Here is a 19,302-nt window from a genome sequence, read left to right as displayed (position 1 = left end):
AACAGTTTTCTCGGTGCATATGCACGAGCGAAACCCCCACAGGCTTCTCTGACGAGATCGAAACAAGATTAATAACGGCTGCCCATGTTTGCAATTAATAAGCCGTGAAATGCGTTGGTAATAATTCGTTACCATCTACTTTGTCTCAAATATGTTTTTGGAGGACGTGAGGCGAACAAACAGAAGCTTTTTGAGAAAATCCCTCATGCCGGCGGTGTCTCCAAACCGAAGCTCACGGGAGGTAAGAGGAAGAACAACGCCGCGGGGCTGCCAATTATTGTAAACTCGCCCATCTTAACAAAGTTAATTGCAAACATTACAAAGCACGGTGATATTGAACGACTATTATCTCATGAACGCCTTCGCTGCCAGCCGTATTTCTCAAGAGCCATTTTTGGTCATTTTGACTCATTTTTGAAGGCTGACAGAAAATTGACTTCTCCAGCTATATAGGCATCGAAAAAGAAAGCTTGAACCCTCTTCTTTCACCAGGAAAATACAAGTTCATTTCTACCTTTGAGCATTCTTTCGTACACAGCAGCTGAACATTGGTTAGTTTCTCGTTTCCAAGGAAAATTGTGAGGAAAAAGAGCTTTTTGTGAAAGGATGCATTCCAAGCAGAATTTTCACTTTGATGTTTTTTCTTTTGCATTTGTGATACCTCAAATATCTAAACAATGCTTTCCAACTAAATGACAACATAAACAACACAAAAATGGTCACTTTAATTGTATGCTTATGTGCGTGTGTGTGCGCGTGTTCGTCAAGGATGACGATGGGACTTTATCATGTTTTTTGATTTGAAAAAGCTGTATTGTAGCTATAGCTGCCGGTATTCATCCATGCTCTCAACACCACACTGCTTCCTCACATCACCTCGTGATGTAGGATCGCCGTACCACACCCCACAGCCACTGTAAGGACCAAGATCTGATCAAAGCCACTCCTGCCATCTTGTGGTGACTTATCATACTGATATCATTCCCACGGCCTCGAAACTGACTGAGGAGGTGGACGAAGACCTTTATCAATATTTTTAATAATCGTAAATGTCTATTCTGAAGTGTGAAACCATTACTATTGAGGATAGTTTGAATGCATCCTTACGTCGTGTAATATTGAAGTGGGTCCTAAATATTGTTGTACATACGCACAGAGCCATATTTGTGCGCAAGCAATGGGTGAAAAAGCAAAATACCTATTTCATTAAAAATAAGAAGCAATTTCCAACCTACCGGCAGTTCTCCAAGGGAGGGACTTCTCAGATGAGCTGCGAGTGGAGAAGAGGAAATGAAAAAGTGAATATGAGAGCAGTGACAGTGACACGTTGTTTACCAAGTACATTTTTCATTGGCCTTTCGGGACAGGGTCACAGATGGTAATCGCTGTCTTCCAGGCTATAACGAGCGAAGTCATCCGGTGTAACGCTTACAAATCAGATGTTAAGTCCACTTCTGTCACCTTTTGTTCATCTGGCCGTAAAGGTGACTTTTGAGCGAGCACTGCCCATTTGTTAGATGGCTTGACAACAAAAGCGACGTCATTACAGAGCAGCGTGAAGTGTGCAAGTGTAGTTCAAGTGTAGAAAAAAGGCGAAGGGATGGATGCTGACACAAATGGAGAAAAGTCCACATCAATAGAAATCGTTACAAAAGAGCCATGATGGCCGGCGTGCATCTGTATACGTGCCCACCCCCCTCAAAAAAAAAAAAAATAGGCAAGCCCAGGGCTTGTAAAATAAATTAAATAAAAATAAATAAAAAATAGAATCACTGGTTTGTCGCGCAAGTCACACACAACGTAACTCGATATGCTTCACATTCCGCAATTAAAAGTCCAACATTTAAAAGCAATTACAACACATAGATTTAGCAACATAAAGAAATACAGAAAATAGTTGACTAGCCCTAGTTAGAATAATGATAAAAATAATAGTGCAATACAATGACAATGCAGGTACTCCAACATTTGATGCATCATACAATAAAGTGCTTGGTCTCCTGGAAAAGTCAGGCAGGTTGACAAGATATACGACTGCGACAGCAGAAAACCATAATAAGGGAATAATAGGCACTTCATCATTTAAAAAAAACACTCTGTGACCAGAATGAAAGCACTTTACTTTGAGGCCTTTCGAGGATGGGGAAGAGAAAAAAAAAATGCTGGCCATCACAATCAAGCACCCGTCGTTACAATGACCCTATACGGCTCTATAATGAGCTTTAAGAGGCACAACTCGCTGGACGGTAATGGCAGCATGCAGGCAATTAAAAGGAGTTAGTTCGATGAAATGTGCTCCACTGAGCCATGGCGAATGGAAGAAAGACGGAGCTACCCGAATGACAAGAAAGTGTGGATGCTGAAAGCCAACTGGATGAACACATTTGTTGATAGATAGATAGATGGATAGATGGATAGATGGATAGATAGACAGACAGACAGACAGACAGCTAGCTAGCAAGACAGACAGGTAGATAGCTAGCTAGCTAGCTAGCTAGATTCCTCAGAAACTATCACCATAAATGATAGTATTGTTTCATCTGGCTGGAATTGAAAATGTTTCCACAAATGCCGCAGCATTAGGCTTTGGAATCAAATCCATGTCAACTTTCTGTGACTGTACAACTACGACTTGGGAAAACGTAGCTTAAAGTAGGCTAATTCTTTCTTTCTCTGCTTCAAAGCTGCTCGCACCGCATTTGCCGTTGTCTGGAGGAGTGCCGAAATCTACCATCTTCAAGTGACACCCTAGCGTGCGCCCTAATCCCTGCCGTCACCCCTCTGAGCTATTGAGCTCCACAGCGGGACCTGCAATGTTCAAACTAATCTCCATTTGCAAACAAGTGCACAATGACAGCCATTTCATTTGTCTCTTAAAAAGGTGTTTCAATCACAATGGGAGATCGCTTCGGTGCGTCCCTAGGGGCGGAGGGGGTGGAGTGGGGGGTTAGAGACAACTCCATCCCCTCCAGTGGGCAGTGTGATTTCCAATTTCAGATGTATCAAAAACAGCAGTAAAACCCCTGAAGTAACTTCAGAAACAACTGACATAACATGCCCATTAGAAAGTGTTCCAGGTCATTTATTTATTTATCCATATGCGAAACCTTTCACAAAAATCTATTGGAATTTGTGTTTTTAAGGAAGTCAATGTCAAGAGAACGCACCCGCCTTTACTATACATTTTGGTATTACATCTTCATTGTGTGCCATTTGTGAATGATGCATGGCAGCAGGCTGAGAGCTACAGCTGTGTTATAGCGGACATGCAGTAGCATCTGTACCACAATTGTGAAACAGGGGTGACGAAGGAACGAATCCCCCACACCAAAGCCAACAGCTCTTCACTGTCAATACTGCCGCGGCAAGCAAATAACACTCCACCACAATGTGTGTTCACGCACACAACACTGGCTCAGCGTTTTCACAACAAACACAGTTGTATTTAGCTCAAATGTATTGTCTCGCAACTTTCAGCTGAACTAAACAAACATTGGCTATGACTGAAGGGTATCGCCAAGGAGGATTACAGTACCATATAAAAACATCTCTTAATGAAATTGTTTCACTCCTCCCACATGCTTTAAATATATTCAAACAGAAACTATCCACTGTTATTGATGAAAAGAAAAATCACTGAAGGAACTATGTTTAAGTGAGGCGAGGCGCTTCATTTAGTCAGAACAGCCTTGTGACTTGGATTTCCTCTGTCTGACGAAGACATGGACAGGTTTCAAGGTGATGCATAGCACAGAGTCAGCCCTGTTACAAGTTTTTAATAACATCCACCTTGCAAATGACTGTGGAGACTATGTGTGTCTGTTTCCATCGGAAATCCGCAGCATTTGATACAGCGGGTCACAGTATTCTGTTGGCTCATTTGCAGCACTTGGTGGGCATTGGCGGTAGTACCCTTGAGTGGTTTAGGTCCTATTTTGCTGACAGAACGTTTTGCGTTAGCCTCGGTTGCTCCGAATCACGAACTGCCCCGCTGTCGTGTGATGTTCTGCAGGGCTCAATTCTGGGGCTTCTGCTGTTCTCACTGTATCTCCTCCCTTTGAGGTTCCATCTTAAGGAAACGTGGTATTTCCATCCATTGCTATGCGGATGACTGTCAGATCTATTATTCGTGAATTTTCGCGATTCGTGGGAGGTAGGAGACTGTAAAAAAACAAAAAAACAAAAAAAAACTAATGTGACTACGCGAAAACGGTGGACTCCTATATAGCAGTGGAAAACTGTAGCTCCGATGTATTAACGACTTACAAAATTTATACTACACAATACAGTACCAGTGCTGTCACAATATCAGACTTTGATATACTGGAACAATCTCATGAGCATTAACGCCAGCACATTTATGTTCACTGAAATTATGTGTTTGGTTCAAAGCACTTCAAAATTATGCCCAAGAGTAAAGATACATGATTGACCAACATTCAGGCTGACTGTCCAATGAGAGGCTGCTTCATCGGAATGCCGCAAGGTTTACACCACAGAAGAGGATGAAAAAAAAAAAGGCATGTGTTTGGTTTGTGTGTGTTAAATCGTTTCATTACCTGCTGCTTCCAGCACCCGGCGATTCTGCCCCGAGTCTGCATCTTTCAAGCTGATTGGCCACAATCTGCCTCTCAACCTCCAGCTCCCGCGTTAGCCGCTCAAACTGAAGCTCCTGCGCGCACACGGCAACGGAGAAAGAGGGGGGAAAGGGTAGTGAAGGTCAGTCATACATGAATTTTCCAAGCAGATTGGGGAGAGAAAAAATATATCACTCAACGTACGCTACAACACAGGATAATTCAAGTGGATCAATGATGACAAATAACTCAACACACCCAACAAAGATAATCTGTACCGATAATCTTCAATCGGCCTTTGCTGGCACTGACCAAAAGAGAAGAAAAATGTTTAAATTAGGCATGATTCTCGAAACCTTTGCTCATCAATCTCTCATATACCGTGAAGAGTCGATGCACACCAAATTGTGGGATACTCGAGTGCTCCATCACAGCTACGTCGGCTATCCACCAGCCGCACAGCCATAAGCACCTCTTGCGTACGCGACATTTGGCCTCGATGGCTCTGTTGCTATGGGAGCCGCGTAAAACTCGCCATTTTGACTAATTACCTTTTCCGTCGTTGAGGCTTTTACTTGCACCAATTCTATGTCACACGGTGACACTCTGCAGCAGAGACCTACAACATGGCGCACCTGCGCAGTAATTAGGGAAAACTGAGCGCTGTCATCCAAAGCACCGCTTTTTCCCGGATTGCATTTTTCTTTTCTGGCCACGCTCACCATGACTCTCTGAGGAGATGACAGGATCCTCAGATCCTCTCATGTAAAAAAGCCTTTGCAACAGTCCGTTACATTCAGAGCCCCAATCGGCAGTGTGAACGAACCATGCGTGGAGGAGCTCATCTGCTGTGAGGAGACTCGGGGAAGGTCACTTGATAACATTTTGGGCCAAGCTACTCTTCCACACTTACTTTTCCAGTGTTCTTTGGGTGCCACTCCGCAATGAACAAAACGAAGGACCCGGGCCCCGCCCCCACAACGGCTGCGATATGCTCTCCAGCGCTCTTATCTCCATCACCTTAGTAGATAAGTGGAGCTAGGCTGCAGGCTGTGGTTGCTCCACAATCAAAGCTTCCCAGGGGCTTAGATAGAAAGAGTGTGTGTGTGTGGGGGGGGGGGGCAGTATGTGCTGCAGTTTAGCATTGCAAAGACGCAATGACAAAAGTAAGGGGGTTGATGCTCAAGAATCTGGTGGGAACTGTGGGGAAGAAACTACGAATTGATTGATTTGAATTCAAATACTTTTTGCCCGTGGTAATAGAACTGATTCAGATCCTGTAAAACCCGCCCTGCCCACCCCACACTCCCACGTGTCCTCAAATAAACAGATGACGGCACTGCATCCAAGCCACGCGACGGACACGCTTCATCATCATGACTGCTGACAACACAAGAGCCGTGTGAAACGCCTCAAGCGCCTTCTTGTTACTGCTGATTCAGCACACTCAAAAGGTCTCTGCAACCTTAAATGTCATACATTCACCGGGGGGGAAAAAATACAGTTTGGCAACATCCAAACAGTTCCATTTTCTCTGTATTCTATTGATGTTCACCGGGTCATACGGTTAGGTTCAAACATGATAAGTTTCTCGGGTTTCGTTCCTCGCTGTTATATTGCAGTGCCTTTCATTAACTTGTGTGAACCCGATTTGATCCAGTCAAAAATTATGGAAGAGTGTGATAAATGTGACAGGATAATGACTACAGAACAGTTTATGACACGAACAGTGATGTCAGAATTCCTCAGAGCAAGTGTTCACATGACTACAGAAACGAACACGGGAAATATGCACTTTGGTTTGAATAGCCGTCAGAATGTCACAGTTGCAAGCTGTTGCTGAGTCCAATTTTTTTCTCTCTCATTCTTTCTGTTGCAAGCCTAAATTTTTAATTCGGAGTAGTCCTGCAGCAATTCTTCAAATAACTAAGGAATGAGTCCACAAAAGACAGAGAAGATTCAATATCTGCTTGCAGTTCAAAGAGAAGCTAAACTGCAATGTGTAAACAAAGCCATGGGTGCACTATCAATCACTTTATTGATCGAAACGTTGAGAAAGCAAATGGGTAATAAGCAGCACACACGGGTTGCCGATCGCCACGACTCACGGTGAGGCACTCAACACGCGGACGGGCCAGATTAGCCGGTTAAAAGCCAACCGACTCGACACTCTGATTGGCTGACGCCCACGTCACTCACTATGCCAAGCCCCGCCTTTGAAAGACAGTCCCAAGTCACAGTTATTTTAGTGTGGAACGTGATGACGGCGATCCCAAGTAGACAACAATCATACGTGCGGAACCTCAAAGGGTATTTGAGGTTCCAATATTCCAAATTGAAGGCGTCACTTTATTTCCCTTGTTCTCTCAAGACCCCTTGTTGAGGCTTGTCCTTTTGCAAGAACTGCTGGGTGGGCGACAAAAGTCAACTAAATATTTCCTTGCTTGTTGAACCAAACTGACATTTTGGATGCTGCCTTACTGCAATCCTGTTGCAACAGCAAAAGATAAAGCTAAGCAGAGAGAGAGTGAATCCTTTATTTTTGGCCCTCTGTGAAAATATGGCTAAATTCGAAATGGTAGAAGTTTAGGGACAGTGCACAGCAGCCGTTCACCTGCTAGGAAGAAAAAAAAAACATGCTGACAAGTGAACTGGTACAAGCGCAAAGGTTGATGGACTCCCACTCACCTATTTTCCAAATGTCTTCATAGCCCTGCCTGATTTGCATTCACTCTGCCGTTCACATAATTGCACATAAAAGCACAACGTGAGCACCGTAACTGAGGAGCCACTGATGTGGAGATTCAGCGAAAGGTTTAGAAGTAAACGTTAACAAAATTGCTTATTTCCATTAAGTCTTTACTAAGTGTTTGGAGCTGTCCAGCACAGTGTTACCAGAGCATGCAAACTGCGATAAAAGGTTTCCTGTGATGTTTTGAACAATAACACAAAGGTACCCTGTGTTGCGGCCAAAACCTAAAACATGCACAGCGTTGCATTTGCCCATGCTGTTTGATTCATAATAGCCCTGGCGAACACAGAGGACCCCATTTTCATGCCCAGTGCAAGTCTAGTGTGCAAATGGATGGCGTTTGTTTGTTTTGTTTTTTCTTTTGAATTGGTATTTTCGCTGTAGAAATGGGCGTTTGCGCCGTTGTGGGAGGCGATCACAGGTGATTTGATCCCCACTGAATCGGAGCGGCTCTTATCGTTCCCTTCAAATTCACCACCGGAGATGCGCGTGGTCTACATGGCGGGAGTATAACAGACTCGCTGGAGTCGTCTAGTAATATTAATATATAAAGTTTCATTGAACATAATGACGAGAAATTGGGAACAAATACCTTTCTTTCTGAAGTAGATGACTCAGGAGGACTTACATGATGTCAGATTGCGTTTGCCTTAGGTATCGGTGGTTGGTATCGGAGGCCTCCATGATACCTATTCCTTAATATAAAGCTGCAATCAGTACTCGCCCATCCCTAATAAATACATTGTTATGCATGGCAATTTCTGTTGCTTCCATTTTGAAAAATAATCCAAAATGGCTTATTTTCTTTCGAGTCCTCTTCCCATGTATTTTTTGGACCAACACAAGCAATACATTATGTGAATTAAAATAAATAATATCAGATTCATACACGAAATAAAGCCTATCAACCGACCAAAATGAAGCTTTTTTTTTTTAATTGTAGCTCTTGCAATTGTTCAGCCCTCGTAAAATCCCATTAAAAAAAAAAGGTACAAATGCACAAAATAGCATGGGCGTGAAAGATGAACCGTGGGGGGTGTTTGTACACCGTCTTTCTCTCCAAGTGCGTGATGTATTGCTTCCTACCGGTGCGGTGATCAGGGAGATAATTATAATTATAATGATGACAGTGACGTTCATGAGAATTAACAGTTAGGCGTTGGGGGGGGATTTTCCCCGGGCTGCATTCGAAACAAGACAGCGTTGTGCTAGACCCGACTCACAACGCTCCCCTGGCAACTTGTCACATGATTGTCTCCTCGTTCCTGATTTTCAGCTTTGCTCTCCATTGACAGCTGCCTGCCACAATACATTTAGAGAAGGCTTCAAAGGTGACAGCCTATCTAACGCCACCATTCTCCATCAAGCCCCCCGCTCTCTCTTTTTTGTCCTTCCCTGCCTCCACATCAAAGTGTTTTGTCTTTTTCCACCGCACGCCAGAGCACTCTCCTTCACCTGCATGCCGCTGCTGCGAATGTGCAGCACTCGTCCTCCCTGGCGGGGGTAATTGCTTGGAGCCGGGCTTCCATTTTCATGTCCATAATCGAGGCCACGATGCTTATGGGTCTCGATTTCCCCTCGCCTTTGTCACGGCAGAGGCCTCACCGGGGAGACGGAGGCGGATAAAAACCGGAGGAGTGGAGAAAAATGGGCAGTCAATTGCAATTAGGGGGCTTATTCACTTACGCGTACCAAAGGTAGGAGATTATTGCCCACAAAGAGAAAATATCTTCTGTGGCACACTTTGGGGAGGAAATTGTGTCGTGACTTTCTGTGTTCTACTGGATAAAGAGATCTATATTTACAGCTCTGGAAAACATGAACCCATTTCAATTCGTCCACTGGAATCCGATTGTCAGGTACATTTTTTAACGGGTAGGCGTGGGAGAGGATCTTTGGACAGCTTGTCAGTGGGATTCAGGTTTAGAAACCACTGCAATGACGACCAGAAGGCGGTGTTACGTTGCTTTGGATTTGATATCAGCACAGCTTTTGAGTAGAACATAACGATAAGGAGGTGAATCTCAGCTTGTCACGTCAATCTTTACGGTTGGATGGCTTGTCTTCAGAGTGGATAGTTGCTAGTTTGCCACAGTACACGCTGGAGAATTCTGAAAATCTCCCTGACCGGGAAAAGCCGAAAGCAACTTCTATTTCATGCAAGTCAAAAGCATCATTAAGTAAAAGTTGTAAAATACGAGCAACATCCTCTGCAGTAGTGACATTAATCAAGTATTGATATTGTCAGCCTGAATGACATAATCGCTGAAGTCATTATTTACTTACTGGCACAATATCAAAATTAAAAAATAAAAAGCTTTTTCTTCATTTTGATTTTTGAATTTGATTGTTGAATTTGTTGTATTTTTTTTTTCTTCTTCCAAAACTTCCAAAATGACTTCTGCTGTGAGGTTTTACAATGTGACAGTTTCCTACACTCAATGCGTACCCCGCCTCAAAAGGAACAAGCAGGACGTTAACAATTAACTAAAAATCCATCACTATTGGTCTCACGGAATTCCACGCTGCTTTTTCACTTCGAACTTTAAACCTTTTTATTGACGAGTGCCCAAGTGTTCGACACCAAAAACTATTGCTTGGGGGAATGAATTATTCATGACTCGGTCAAAATAATTGAGGTTAAGCTATCGGCCACACTGACTGATTCCCAAAGTTTTTCCACTCAAGACCCATAATAGAAAAAGCCTCCTTGCGAAATTACTCCCATACATTCCGTTTTCGGCATGATGTCAACATAGCTGTACGCAAAACAAGCATGAATTAAAAAAAAAAAAAAAAAGTATTTGTCAAGAAAATGAGTGCCTTGAATACCGATTTAAATAGCATTTTACTCCACCCGTACGAATCGAAGTTTGGGATAGAGTACAAACGAAGCAGCAGGAAGAATGCGGCTAATAAAATGTTAGCGTCCGCTGCCCTTGTTTGGGCATGTGGGCAAAGTCTGCCTGCTTCAGTCACATGAGAGAGAGAGAGCGAGCGAGCGAGCGAGCGAGCGAGAGAGAGAGAGAGAGAGAGAATTCCACATTGAACCCGAGCGAAAAAGTCAACCAGAGCAACAGGAAATGAACAAATACATGGAAAGAAACCAGCTAATGAAGGCCAAAAAAAAAAACGAAAATAGACTTACCTCGGACATCCTTCACCCTTCACCGAAACTACAGCCGAGTGGGGGAGCATAGTGGGATTCCTCGAAAATCTCAACAATCAAAGGAAAACCTCCAGCGAAGGCAAAGGGGAAGAAATACACCCACTGGCCTGGGATCTCATTTCGTCCCTTTTCACTCTCACCCAGCCTCTCATCTGACTTTCCAACTCGGCGATGGCTTTACGCTTCACGGGAGGAATCCCCTCAGGGGGCAGGTCAATGAAAACCACACAACTCTGGCAGTCGAGGCGCTCTTCCTGTTCGGCTACGCGGATATCATGCTCGGACCGGACAAACCACGATCGCGAAGACCCTTCGAGGAAGGAAGTGACATCGACAGGTGCTGCCTCTTTCCTTTCCTTACTCGGGCGAACAAAGGCCACCTTTCTTCCAGGAAGCTCCAAAGTGACTTGGGTGCAGTTTTTGTAAATAAACAGCAGAGAAGTCAACAGTCCTTGGAGGGATTGTGTGAAGTGTCACAGACTGTGTTGGATTCCCAGACTGATAAATTCCAGAACAAACACTGCAGAACTAAGTGATGATGTAGTCGTGCGCCGTCATTGTTCGAAAACGTCGATGTCTTTTTGTTACTTGAAAATGCTCTGTTGAATGATTGCAGGAATGCCGGATTTGAACGCATCGACCTGAATCATTCCTTTATCCTAGCAAGGTTTTCTGGTTCCACTGGTGAAGAGCAAATTTTAATCAGAGATGGCTTGCTATGTTCCTAAATGTATTTCTGAAGCCCATTTGAAAAAAAATAAATCAATAAATAAAAAGTTTTCTTGCACATTGTGTTTTTTTTAGATTAGGCAAAAAAAAAAAAAAAAAAAGAACATTTGTGACCATCCTTTTCCTCTTCATTGCAGACACGGGAAAAAAAAAATTAAGTGACTTGGACTTGGGTGCAAAAAAAATGTGATCAGGAAATCCCAACATTTTACTGCATCTCAGGTGCGACGCTCTTCTTCTGTGTTTCATCAACTTCATATTTAGTAGGGCCCGACCGATATGGATTTTTTATTTTTTGGTAGGCCGATGCTAATTTTTGTATTTGGCGTCATAAAATTCTAATGACCGATTAATCGGCTGCTTAATTTCAAAAATATTAAATGAATAAAATGACTTACCTACTTTATAGGCCCCAACTAAAGATACGACTTACAGGCAAAGCGTTTGACTGTTTTAAAAGACTTTGTGAACTGAAACCTGGTAAATCGTGTACATTGAGTGGCGCGAGCAACGTGGCACGCTACCTGTTCTTTCACAGAAGCCAGGATATTGTTGGCCGTGTTGATCGGCTCCGTGCTGCGGCCAGCCGAACGGCTGCGGGAGGTCAGCAGAAGCCCCTCCTCCATCACTGGACTCTGCTCGGGGACTGGCATTTCTCCTGGACACACACACACAAAAAAAAAAAAAAAACACACACACACACACACACACCTGATCAGCATCTGGATCGATCGCAAAGCTCATGCATGCATCTGCCTCTCCTTGATTCTCATTGACAGAAGAATAATAAGTATTGAGTGGGGATTGTATTATTGTATAAAGTATTGAAATATAAGTATGCAGGAAGGTGGTTAAGATTGCACGATTGTCTGTGTCTCATGTGTTGTCTTGTATTATTTTGTCATTTTTTTGTTAACTTTTCTTTTGATGGCGGCGCGGACACCCGCAGCGGCTCCTCTTGTTTTATGTTGAGAGGGAAGAAATTTCATCTGTGCTGTACAGCACATTTGACAATAAAGTTGTATTCAATTCAATAAGTAGCCATCAACGGTCACGCGACGCCGCGAACAGCGAGGCACAAGCACCCCCGCACACGGACGCACTCACACATACCATATGGCCAGAAGACTGTCGGTGACTGTGCAAATCAACGCCATATGGCTTTGGTACAACAACAGACAACATGAAGAATGGTTTATGGCATCCGATAACAACACACAGTACAGAAGCAAAAAAAAAAAATAGTTCCCAGTTTAATTTGTTCTGTGACCATGAAATTTCCCCCCATTAAAATGAAATAAAGTGTCATTAATCTGTTTCAGACCCTCCAAAAAGCACAATTTTTGCTAGATTTTCCCATCCATCCATTTTTTGATTCGCTTTATCCTCACAAGGGTTGCGGGGGGCCTCTCCATGCTGTCTTCGGGCAGTCGGCGGGGGACACCCTGAACTGGTTGCCGGCCAATCTGAGGTTACAGAGAGACGAACAACCATCCACGCTCACACCGAGGGACAATTGAGAGTGTTCAATCAGCCTGCCATGCGTGTTTTTGGAATGTGGGAGGAAACCTGAGTACCCGGAGAAAACCAACGCGGGCCCTGGGAGAACATGCAAACTCCACACAGGAAGGCCAGAGGTCGAACCCACGACCTCTGCACTGTGAGGTCGGCGCACGAACCACTCGTCCACCGGGCCGCCCTGTTAGATTATGAAAAAAGAAAATTACCCTGGATTGTCTCAAGCGTCCAAAGAGAGAGTAGAGCACAATACCGGTCCAAGGACGACGGACACCAAACTACCAAACTCCCATTGGAGTCTCGCTATGCGTTCAAGTGGAAAAACTCATAAGTTGGGCCACTTGTAAACGAAGGCCTCCACTGTATATTTAAAAAGATGAAAAAATATGAAGAAGGAAATAAAAATTAAAATTGCCAGAAGAAGATAAGTGGGCGCCTTTGCTCCCATTGGCCTGCGGTTCACGGACAAAATGAGCAAGCGGAATACACAAGGCGCCGAGGCGATGCATATTGATGAGGAGTCGCCGTCAGAGCCGCACACGTCGGGCACCTGCGATGACGCGTTGGCAGAAACAGACAAAAGCGCGTGTTTTCTTTTGGGAAACATAAGATTGTACAAGGAATTTTTACTACTGGAGAGATGCACCGCAGCTGTCATCTGCATGCTACTTAGACAAAAGATTTAGAGACAAAAATCCGAGCTTGGGCTTCCTACACAGAGCGCGGGCGACGTGATTTACAACGCTTAAGCAGACAGGATGCCAATTTAGGAGACGGCTTGTCAACATCTTCATGCATAAATACATATACTGTATGCCGCAGATATCAAACATCCAAGCGCGCCGCTAACAAACGTCAGGTGTGGTGATGCGAATAATGAAACCTAGACAAATAAATCACTCCCACTGCCCCCCAAAAAATATGTACAATTCAATTGGTTGTTTTTTTTTTTTTTTTTTTTTTTTTAAGATGAATCATTTTGTCCATTTACAAAATCAGATGTTAAGCTTTGATCGCAAACATCGAGATCCACATTTGATCCAGTCTGTTCAGACTTAAGCCATTAAAAAAATAAAAATAAAAAGTTTAAGGTCGCTGCCAAAAACGTTCTGATTAGTCTCCAGTCCTTGGCACATCCCACAGTCTGCATCCATGAAAGGAGGAACGAGACTTTCCAAAAATGCTCTTCAACTTTGCAATAATACAATCCCCACTGACACTCGAGTAATCCGCTGGCGGGGATAATAATTGTAAATAGCCCTTAAATGAGATTATAGAAACCTGAAGGAACGTGATGGATATTGGACATTTCACTTGTGAAATTCTACAGCCAAGTCATTATTTTCCGAGAGTCTCTCTTACTTGACAGCTCCTTTTTTTTATTCTTTTTTTTTTCAAACAAACCACGAAAGTCATCAGAGAATTCATTAAATATAGCACCAAGTTAGTAGCCACTTTTTCCTCGGTTATTCGCTCAAAAAACTTGCCTCTAAACGGTTTCAATGCTCTCTCAGAAACACCTTAGGATGCCACAAGATGTCACTAAAGCCTTGTCGAATAGAAAAGTAGGGCTTTGGGTAACATACGAGGCAGTTACAAAACATTTTGAAGGGGTCCTTATTTACTTGTCTCGTTCCCTCTCGCTGCCAGTTGTTTCAAAACGTTTCAATCCTGACGCTCTCGCATTTGCTTAGCCCACATCTCATATGCAACTTGTCTCTTACGTTGACTTACCCCTTGACATCTGGATTTTGGTCTGTTTTCCTGCCTCTTCCCCTTTCCTCCTCGCCTCCTGCTCTCCTGCTCGGAGATGGCGTTAGGTCGTGTTGAGTTAACGTATATGATGAAATGGCAGAGCCGCCAGCAGTATTAGTAGCCCATTTACTCGCCGGTGAGCAGACAACCGGCGATTCCAAAGCCTAAGTGAGTCCATTCGGGTGCAGACAGCTCTGACTTGAACGGCTTAAGGGGTCATATCCTCTCCATGTATGCGCGCCTGCCGACTTTAAACAAGGCAGCGCTTACGGCACACAAAGATGAGATCATTCAACCGAGGCTGACAGTCACTTTGCCAGACGCTCGGCTTGTTTACAGTGAGGACATAAAAACGCGTCTTGTGTTTTAGCGAGGGTTAAAGGAGGGGTCTTTGTATGAAATACACTCGGTGGTCCCGCGGCTCGCTCGTTGAAAAACAACTCGAGGGTATTCTGGGAGTGTGTCAACGAGGCGGCATTTCATGTTGTCTGACCCGATTTGAATCAAGTGCCAGCACCGGCGTTCGACGACGGACACTAAAAGTATCCACACGGAGTAACGCCAAGGCAGCCTCCCAAATTCCTTTCCTGCTCATTCATAGTATTGCAACACACCTCCCGTCCCTCCCTTCTTCCTTCCCACTTTCAACTGCAGCTCCCAAATCCATGACATGCAGCATTATTCCCAGAAAGCAGCCAGGAAATTTCAATTTGACTGCGCGCGTCCTCCTCCGACACACGGTGAAAAAAAAAACACACATTGGGAAGTGTAAAAGAGAAAGGTTATCACTGCAGCTGGAGGAAAACGTTAACAGTTGAAACAGCATTTATCTGCCTTTGCCCGGTGAACCCCCGTTTATTGCGGGGGGGATATGTTAGCTTGACCCCTTCCGCACGCTTTAAACACATTGAAACATAACGTCCTATTAAAACCCCTTTCATGCACCCTGTAACCTCATAACCTGGTAAAATGTCCACTGTAGTAACCGCTGTCGCCGAAAGAGTTAAATCAAGTTTTTTTGATAAACTTTGTAAGCTCAAAATGGATAAAAAATACTAACAAGGCCTGACCGAATTTGATTTTTTTTTTTAGGCACATGCCGATTGCGATATATGGCAGAAAAAGAAATTCTGATACCAATTAATCAGACGATTAGTTAGAAAAAAAAAATTCAGATTAAAATAACTTGTTTATGGGCAGCTAATGTTTACATCACATGTGTCAAAGTCAAGGCCCGGGGGCCAAATCCGGCCCGCCACGTCATTTTATGTGGCCCGTGAAAGCAAATCATATGTGTCAACTTCCATGATCCTTACTTAAATCTGTACCGAAATCGTCGTAAATAACTGTGACATTTTGCAATCATTTTATTACCCTGTTTATATTCACTTGAGCAACAATTGAACAAAAGCTTGACTGGTTTCAAAACTAGTGAGCCATCATTTTTATGTGTACAAGTAATAATACGATGTGATGAGTCAACATTTATTCGGTTTCACTGTCTTAATGGCCCTCCGAGGGAAGACATAACTCCAAAGTGGCCCGCGACAAGAATTAGTTTGACAACCCTGATTTACATCAACAAAGGTCGCAATCACAGGCGGAAAAGGTTTTACAATATTTGTACTTTAGTGTGTGTTTGACCTCACAGGAGAGAGAAATTTTGTGCAAAAACATGCCCCGCCCCCTAAAAAAAAAAAAAAGCATGAATTGATGAATTCAGCTTCAGATTTAGGCCATAAATGTTACGATTTAAGTTAATGGCAAGACATTCTTCTGATCCATTATTTACTTTGTGATGACTTCAAAATAAAACCCTTTCTCACGTGTCAAAACATGTCGGTTTTGCGAGTTGCATTTGAGTCATACGATGTACAAAGACAGACTTGAACTGAGGCGGTATCCAGTTTGAACACTCACGACACTGGTCGAGAACAAATTTTAATCAGAGATGGCTGTCACTAAACATATTTTTGATGCTGATTTCGAAAATGTCTTTACCCCCCACCCCCAGCATATCAGGTTTTGGAGTTATTGTCATGTTTTAGTTTTGAAGTTTGACCGATAAAAGCTTGCGCAATACGAATTTTACCATTACGCCGACACCGAGTCGGAACTAAAGCCATGCTGCCTTCGCAGACGTCAGTCAAGTGAACCACTACACACCAACTGTGGCTTTTATACGGAGCACTCCCAGAAAAAAAGCCGTCTAAGGGCGGCTAAGACCCTCCCACCTTTCACGGCAACCGAAACTAGCATGAAGACAAACAATGGCCACCTGCGCTTGTTAGATTTACACGCATTCTTTCTTTTGTGGATGAATCATAGCTATGTGTGAATATAATCGCTCAATCCTTGGCAGTCCAAACACGCCCGCAGAAAAGAGCAAACGCACAGGTCGCCGAAGCCCTGAGAAAATAACACCCAAGAAGGAAGCCAACCTGTTATAATGTAAATACGAGGCGACAGAAAAGCCATGATTTCTGATCCTACCTTTGAAAATCCCCATGAGACCGCGATCCAAAATCCGCCAAACAGAGCGAGGTTAGCCCCCCCAAACCCCCCACCCCCCCTAAACAGCCTTGAGAGACTCGACTGACAATACCGCTGTCAAGCTGCGACGGTCCTTTAAGTACACAACGGACCGGCTCTTCAACATTTCTGTTTCTCTTCAAATGTGACGGAACCAAACAACCCCGATGGACCTGCCCGCCAAATAGCAGCGTTGTGTTGTCAACAAGCCCCGTGGGAGTTTGAAGGAGCTAAACTCAAAGAAGTAGGTGAGAGAGGCGGAGTAAGAAGCCCAGTCTGTGAAGTTTTTTTTTTCCCCATGGCCTATAATTAGGTTTACGGTAATACCTAAGGACTACACCAGTTCCCCGTGGGCAAAAGATGACCTCGTTTGGGGCTAAACAAAGAGACAAACGAGTGTCTGACTACAGACGAACTGGTACATTTGAATGCCCCTGAGGGCCTACAATTTAACTAATTGCATGATCCAAACTTTTTTTTTTTTTTTTGACGACTCTCAAAGACTTCAAGTAATAGCTTCTTCTTTGGCTTTTTTTTTTTTTTTTGTGGGTGACTCTTATTCCAAAGTTGTCACGTGTTATAGCTAGGGGTAGTGTGTTTTGTACTTATATAGTGGTGAACCCGTTCAGGGATAGTGGTTACTACATTGGATAGCTTATCATGTTATCAGGTTACAGGTTCTCATTATTGGTGCACGAAAGGGTTAACTCAGGGATGTCAAACTCATTTTAAGCGTGGATCACATTTTAGTTACCGTTTCACTTTGAGGGCCGTCATGACTGAAACCATATAATGAAGTCAAGAATAACTGTTGATCCAACTGTTGTTTTAAGTTACAATCATGAGGGGTTCGGTAACAAGAAAATTGGATTGGATAAAACTTTATTGTCAAATGTACTGTATGTGTAACATGTAACATAGAGCACAGATGAAATTTTTGCACCCTTTTTGGTCAGAAACCATCTCACAGACTTTTTTTTGGGCCATAGCGAGTCATCTGTTGTACTAATTTGGTATTGCTCCATAAATTAAGCGGAATGCATTTTACTCTGAATGCGTTTGTATGTGAAACTATTTCAAGAGCACAACAAAACAGATGACGCACGATAAAAATAGGGATGTTTTTGTATGCCAAACTGTAATCCGCAGTCGGCCAAGAACACTCTTCGACTGACCCCACCCTGACTCAACGCGACACGTGGTCCCCTCAAGTGACTTCAGAACTCTTCCACCCCTTGGAATTTCTTACACAAGTCCTCTTTGACTGAATCTAAAGTATCCTGAATGAAATGGAGCTCGCCGTGCAGGATGGGCGGGGAAAGAGCACGTTGGAGAATGTAAATGTTGAACTTTGAGTATTAAAATAACCTGGATATGAAGTGGAAAAAGTAATTTAAAGTCGATTCAATGAATCCCATTATTCATGATCGAGATGAAAAATGATCCATCAGTCCTCCTGAGCCCGCCAAATTCCACCTGTGCCTTGTGTCACCTTCCCCCGAGGAACACCGCACACTGGAATTTCTAATACGAGGAAGCGCACAGGCTGAGTTTACGTGCACACATGAAACCGGGTTACGGGTTCGACGTGCCACGATTGCTCAACAACCAAACTCAATTCATTTAATAATCGACAAAATACCCGACAGCGTAATCACCTTATTAAAATAATCGTTAGTTGCGGTCCTGTTACGGACTGAAACCAAGTTAAGGCAGGAAAGTGGAAAAAACTTTGCCAACATAATAAAGAGTAGGGCAGCAGCTGTCAAATACTTTTAGAATAAGATAACATAGGAAAACCTTTATTTGTCTCACAATGGAGAAATTCGCATGATTCTACCGATTATGCCATTATTTTATTGAGTTATTGGATAACAACTGTTTTGCATTCGTAAACATGTGCATGTAGTGTCCGGGTATTATTTTCGTCCACTTGGGGATGCCGTCCTCACATTCCCTACTCGGTGACTTTGAGCATGAGGCCTTTGAAATGTGGGGCCCGGCCTGGTGAGTGACGTGGGTGTCAGCGAATGAGAGAGTAGAGTCGGCTAACTGTAGCTAACTGTTAGCCGCTACGCTTATTAAAGGCCAAAAGCGATTGGAAGTACACCAGCGGCTGTGTCAATCTCCGGCTACTCGTGGTGTCGTTACAAAGTGTTCGGACTAGAGGAGGCATGCTATATTAAATTAGCTATCGATGTTTGCGTTGCCTCGCAAATAAATGCAGATGGGTGGTAATCAAGAGTTAGCAGACCAAGGTTTTATTTTGC

General features: G+C 43.5%; 1 protein-coding gene and 1 long non-coding RNA gene across 6 annotated transcripts in view; one reads left to right on the top strand and one right to left on the bottom strand.

Moving 5' to 3' along the window:
* pkp4 (plakophilin 4) overlaps positions 1 to 19,302 on the bottom strand; it is a 59,467-nt gene that overhangs the window by 23,234 nt on the left and 16,931 nt on the right. The window contains exons 1-4 of one of the 5 annotated variants that reach the window (XM_019868173.1): positions 16,994 to 17,219; positions 11,752 to 11,885; positions 4,560 to 4,672; positions 1,236 to 1,270 (exon numbers count right to left, since the gene is read on the bottom strand). In XM_019868173.1, coding sequence (XP_019723732.1) covers positions 1,236 to 1,270; positions 4,560 to 4,672; positions 11,752 to 11,885; positions 16,994 to 17,009 — 298 coding nt within the window. In that variant the 5' untranslated portion in view covers positions 17,010 to 17,219. Of the gene's footprint in view, positions 1 to 1,235; positions 1,271 to 4,559; positions 4,673 to 6,781; positions 6,788 to 10,477; positions 10,581 to 11,751; positions 11,886 to 16,993; positions 17,220 to 19,302 lie in introns of those variants that run through there. The other 4 variants (XM_019868176.1, XM_019868175.1, XM_019868177.1 and 1 more) reach the window with 4 other exon arrangements.
* Positions 10,342 to 11,246, top strand: LOC109514799 (uncharacterized). The gene is made up of 2 exons (XR_002168055.1): positions 10,342 to 11,030; positions 11,115 to 11,246. It is a non-coding gene; the product is annotated as an uncharacterized LOC109514799 (long non-coding RNA).

Source organism: Hippocampus comes, unplaced genomic scaffold (assembly GCF_001891065.2).
Source record: "Hippocampus comes isolate QL1 unplaced genomic scaffold, H_comes_QL1_v1.1 scaffold133, whole genome shotgun sequence".
Taxonomy (NCBI): domain Eukaryota; kingdom Metazoa; phylum Chordata; class Actinopteri; order Syngnathiformes; family Syngnathidae; genus Hippocampus; species Hippocampus comes.
The sequence above is the reverse complement of the archived record's forward strand: the minus strand, read 5'-3'. Positions and strand labels throughout refer to the sequence as shown.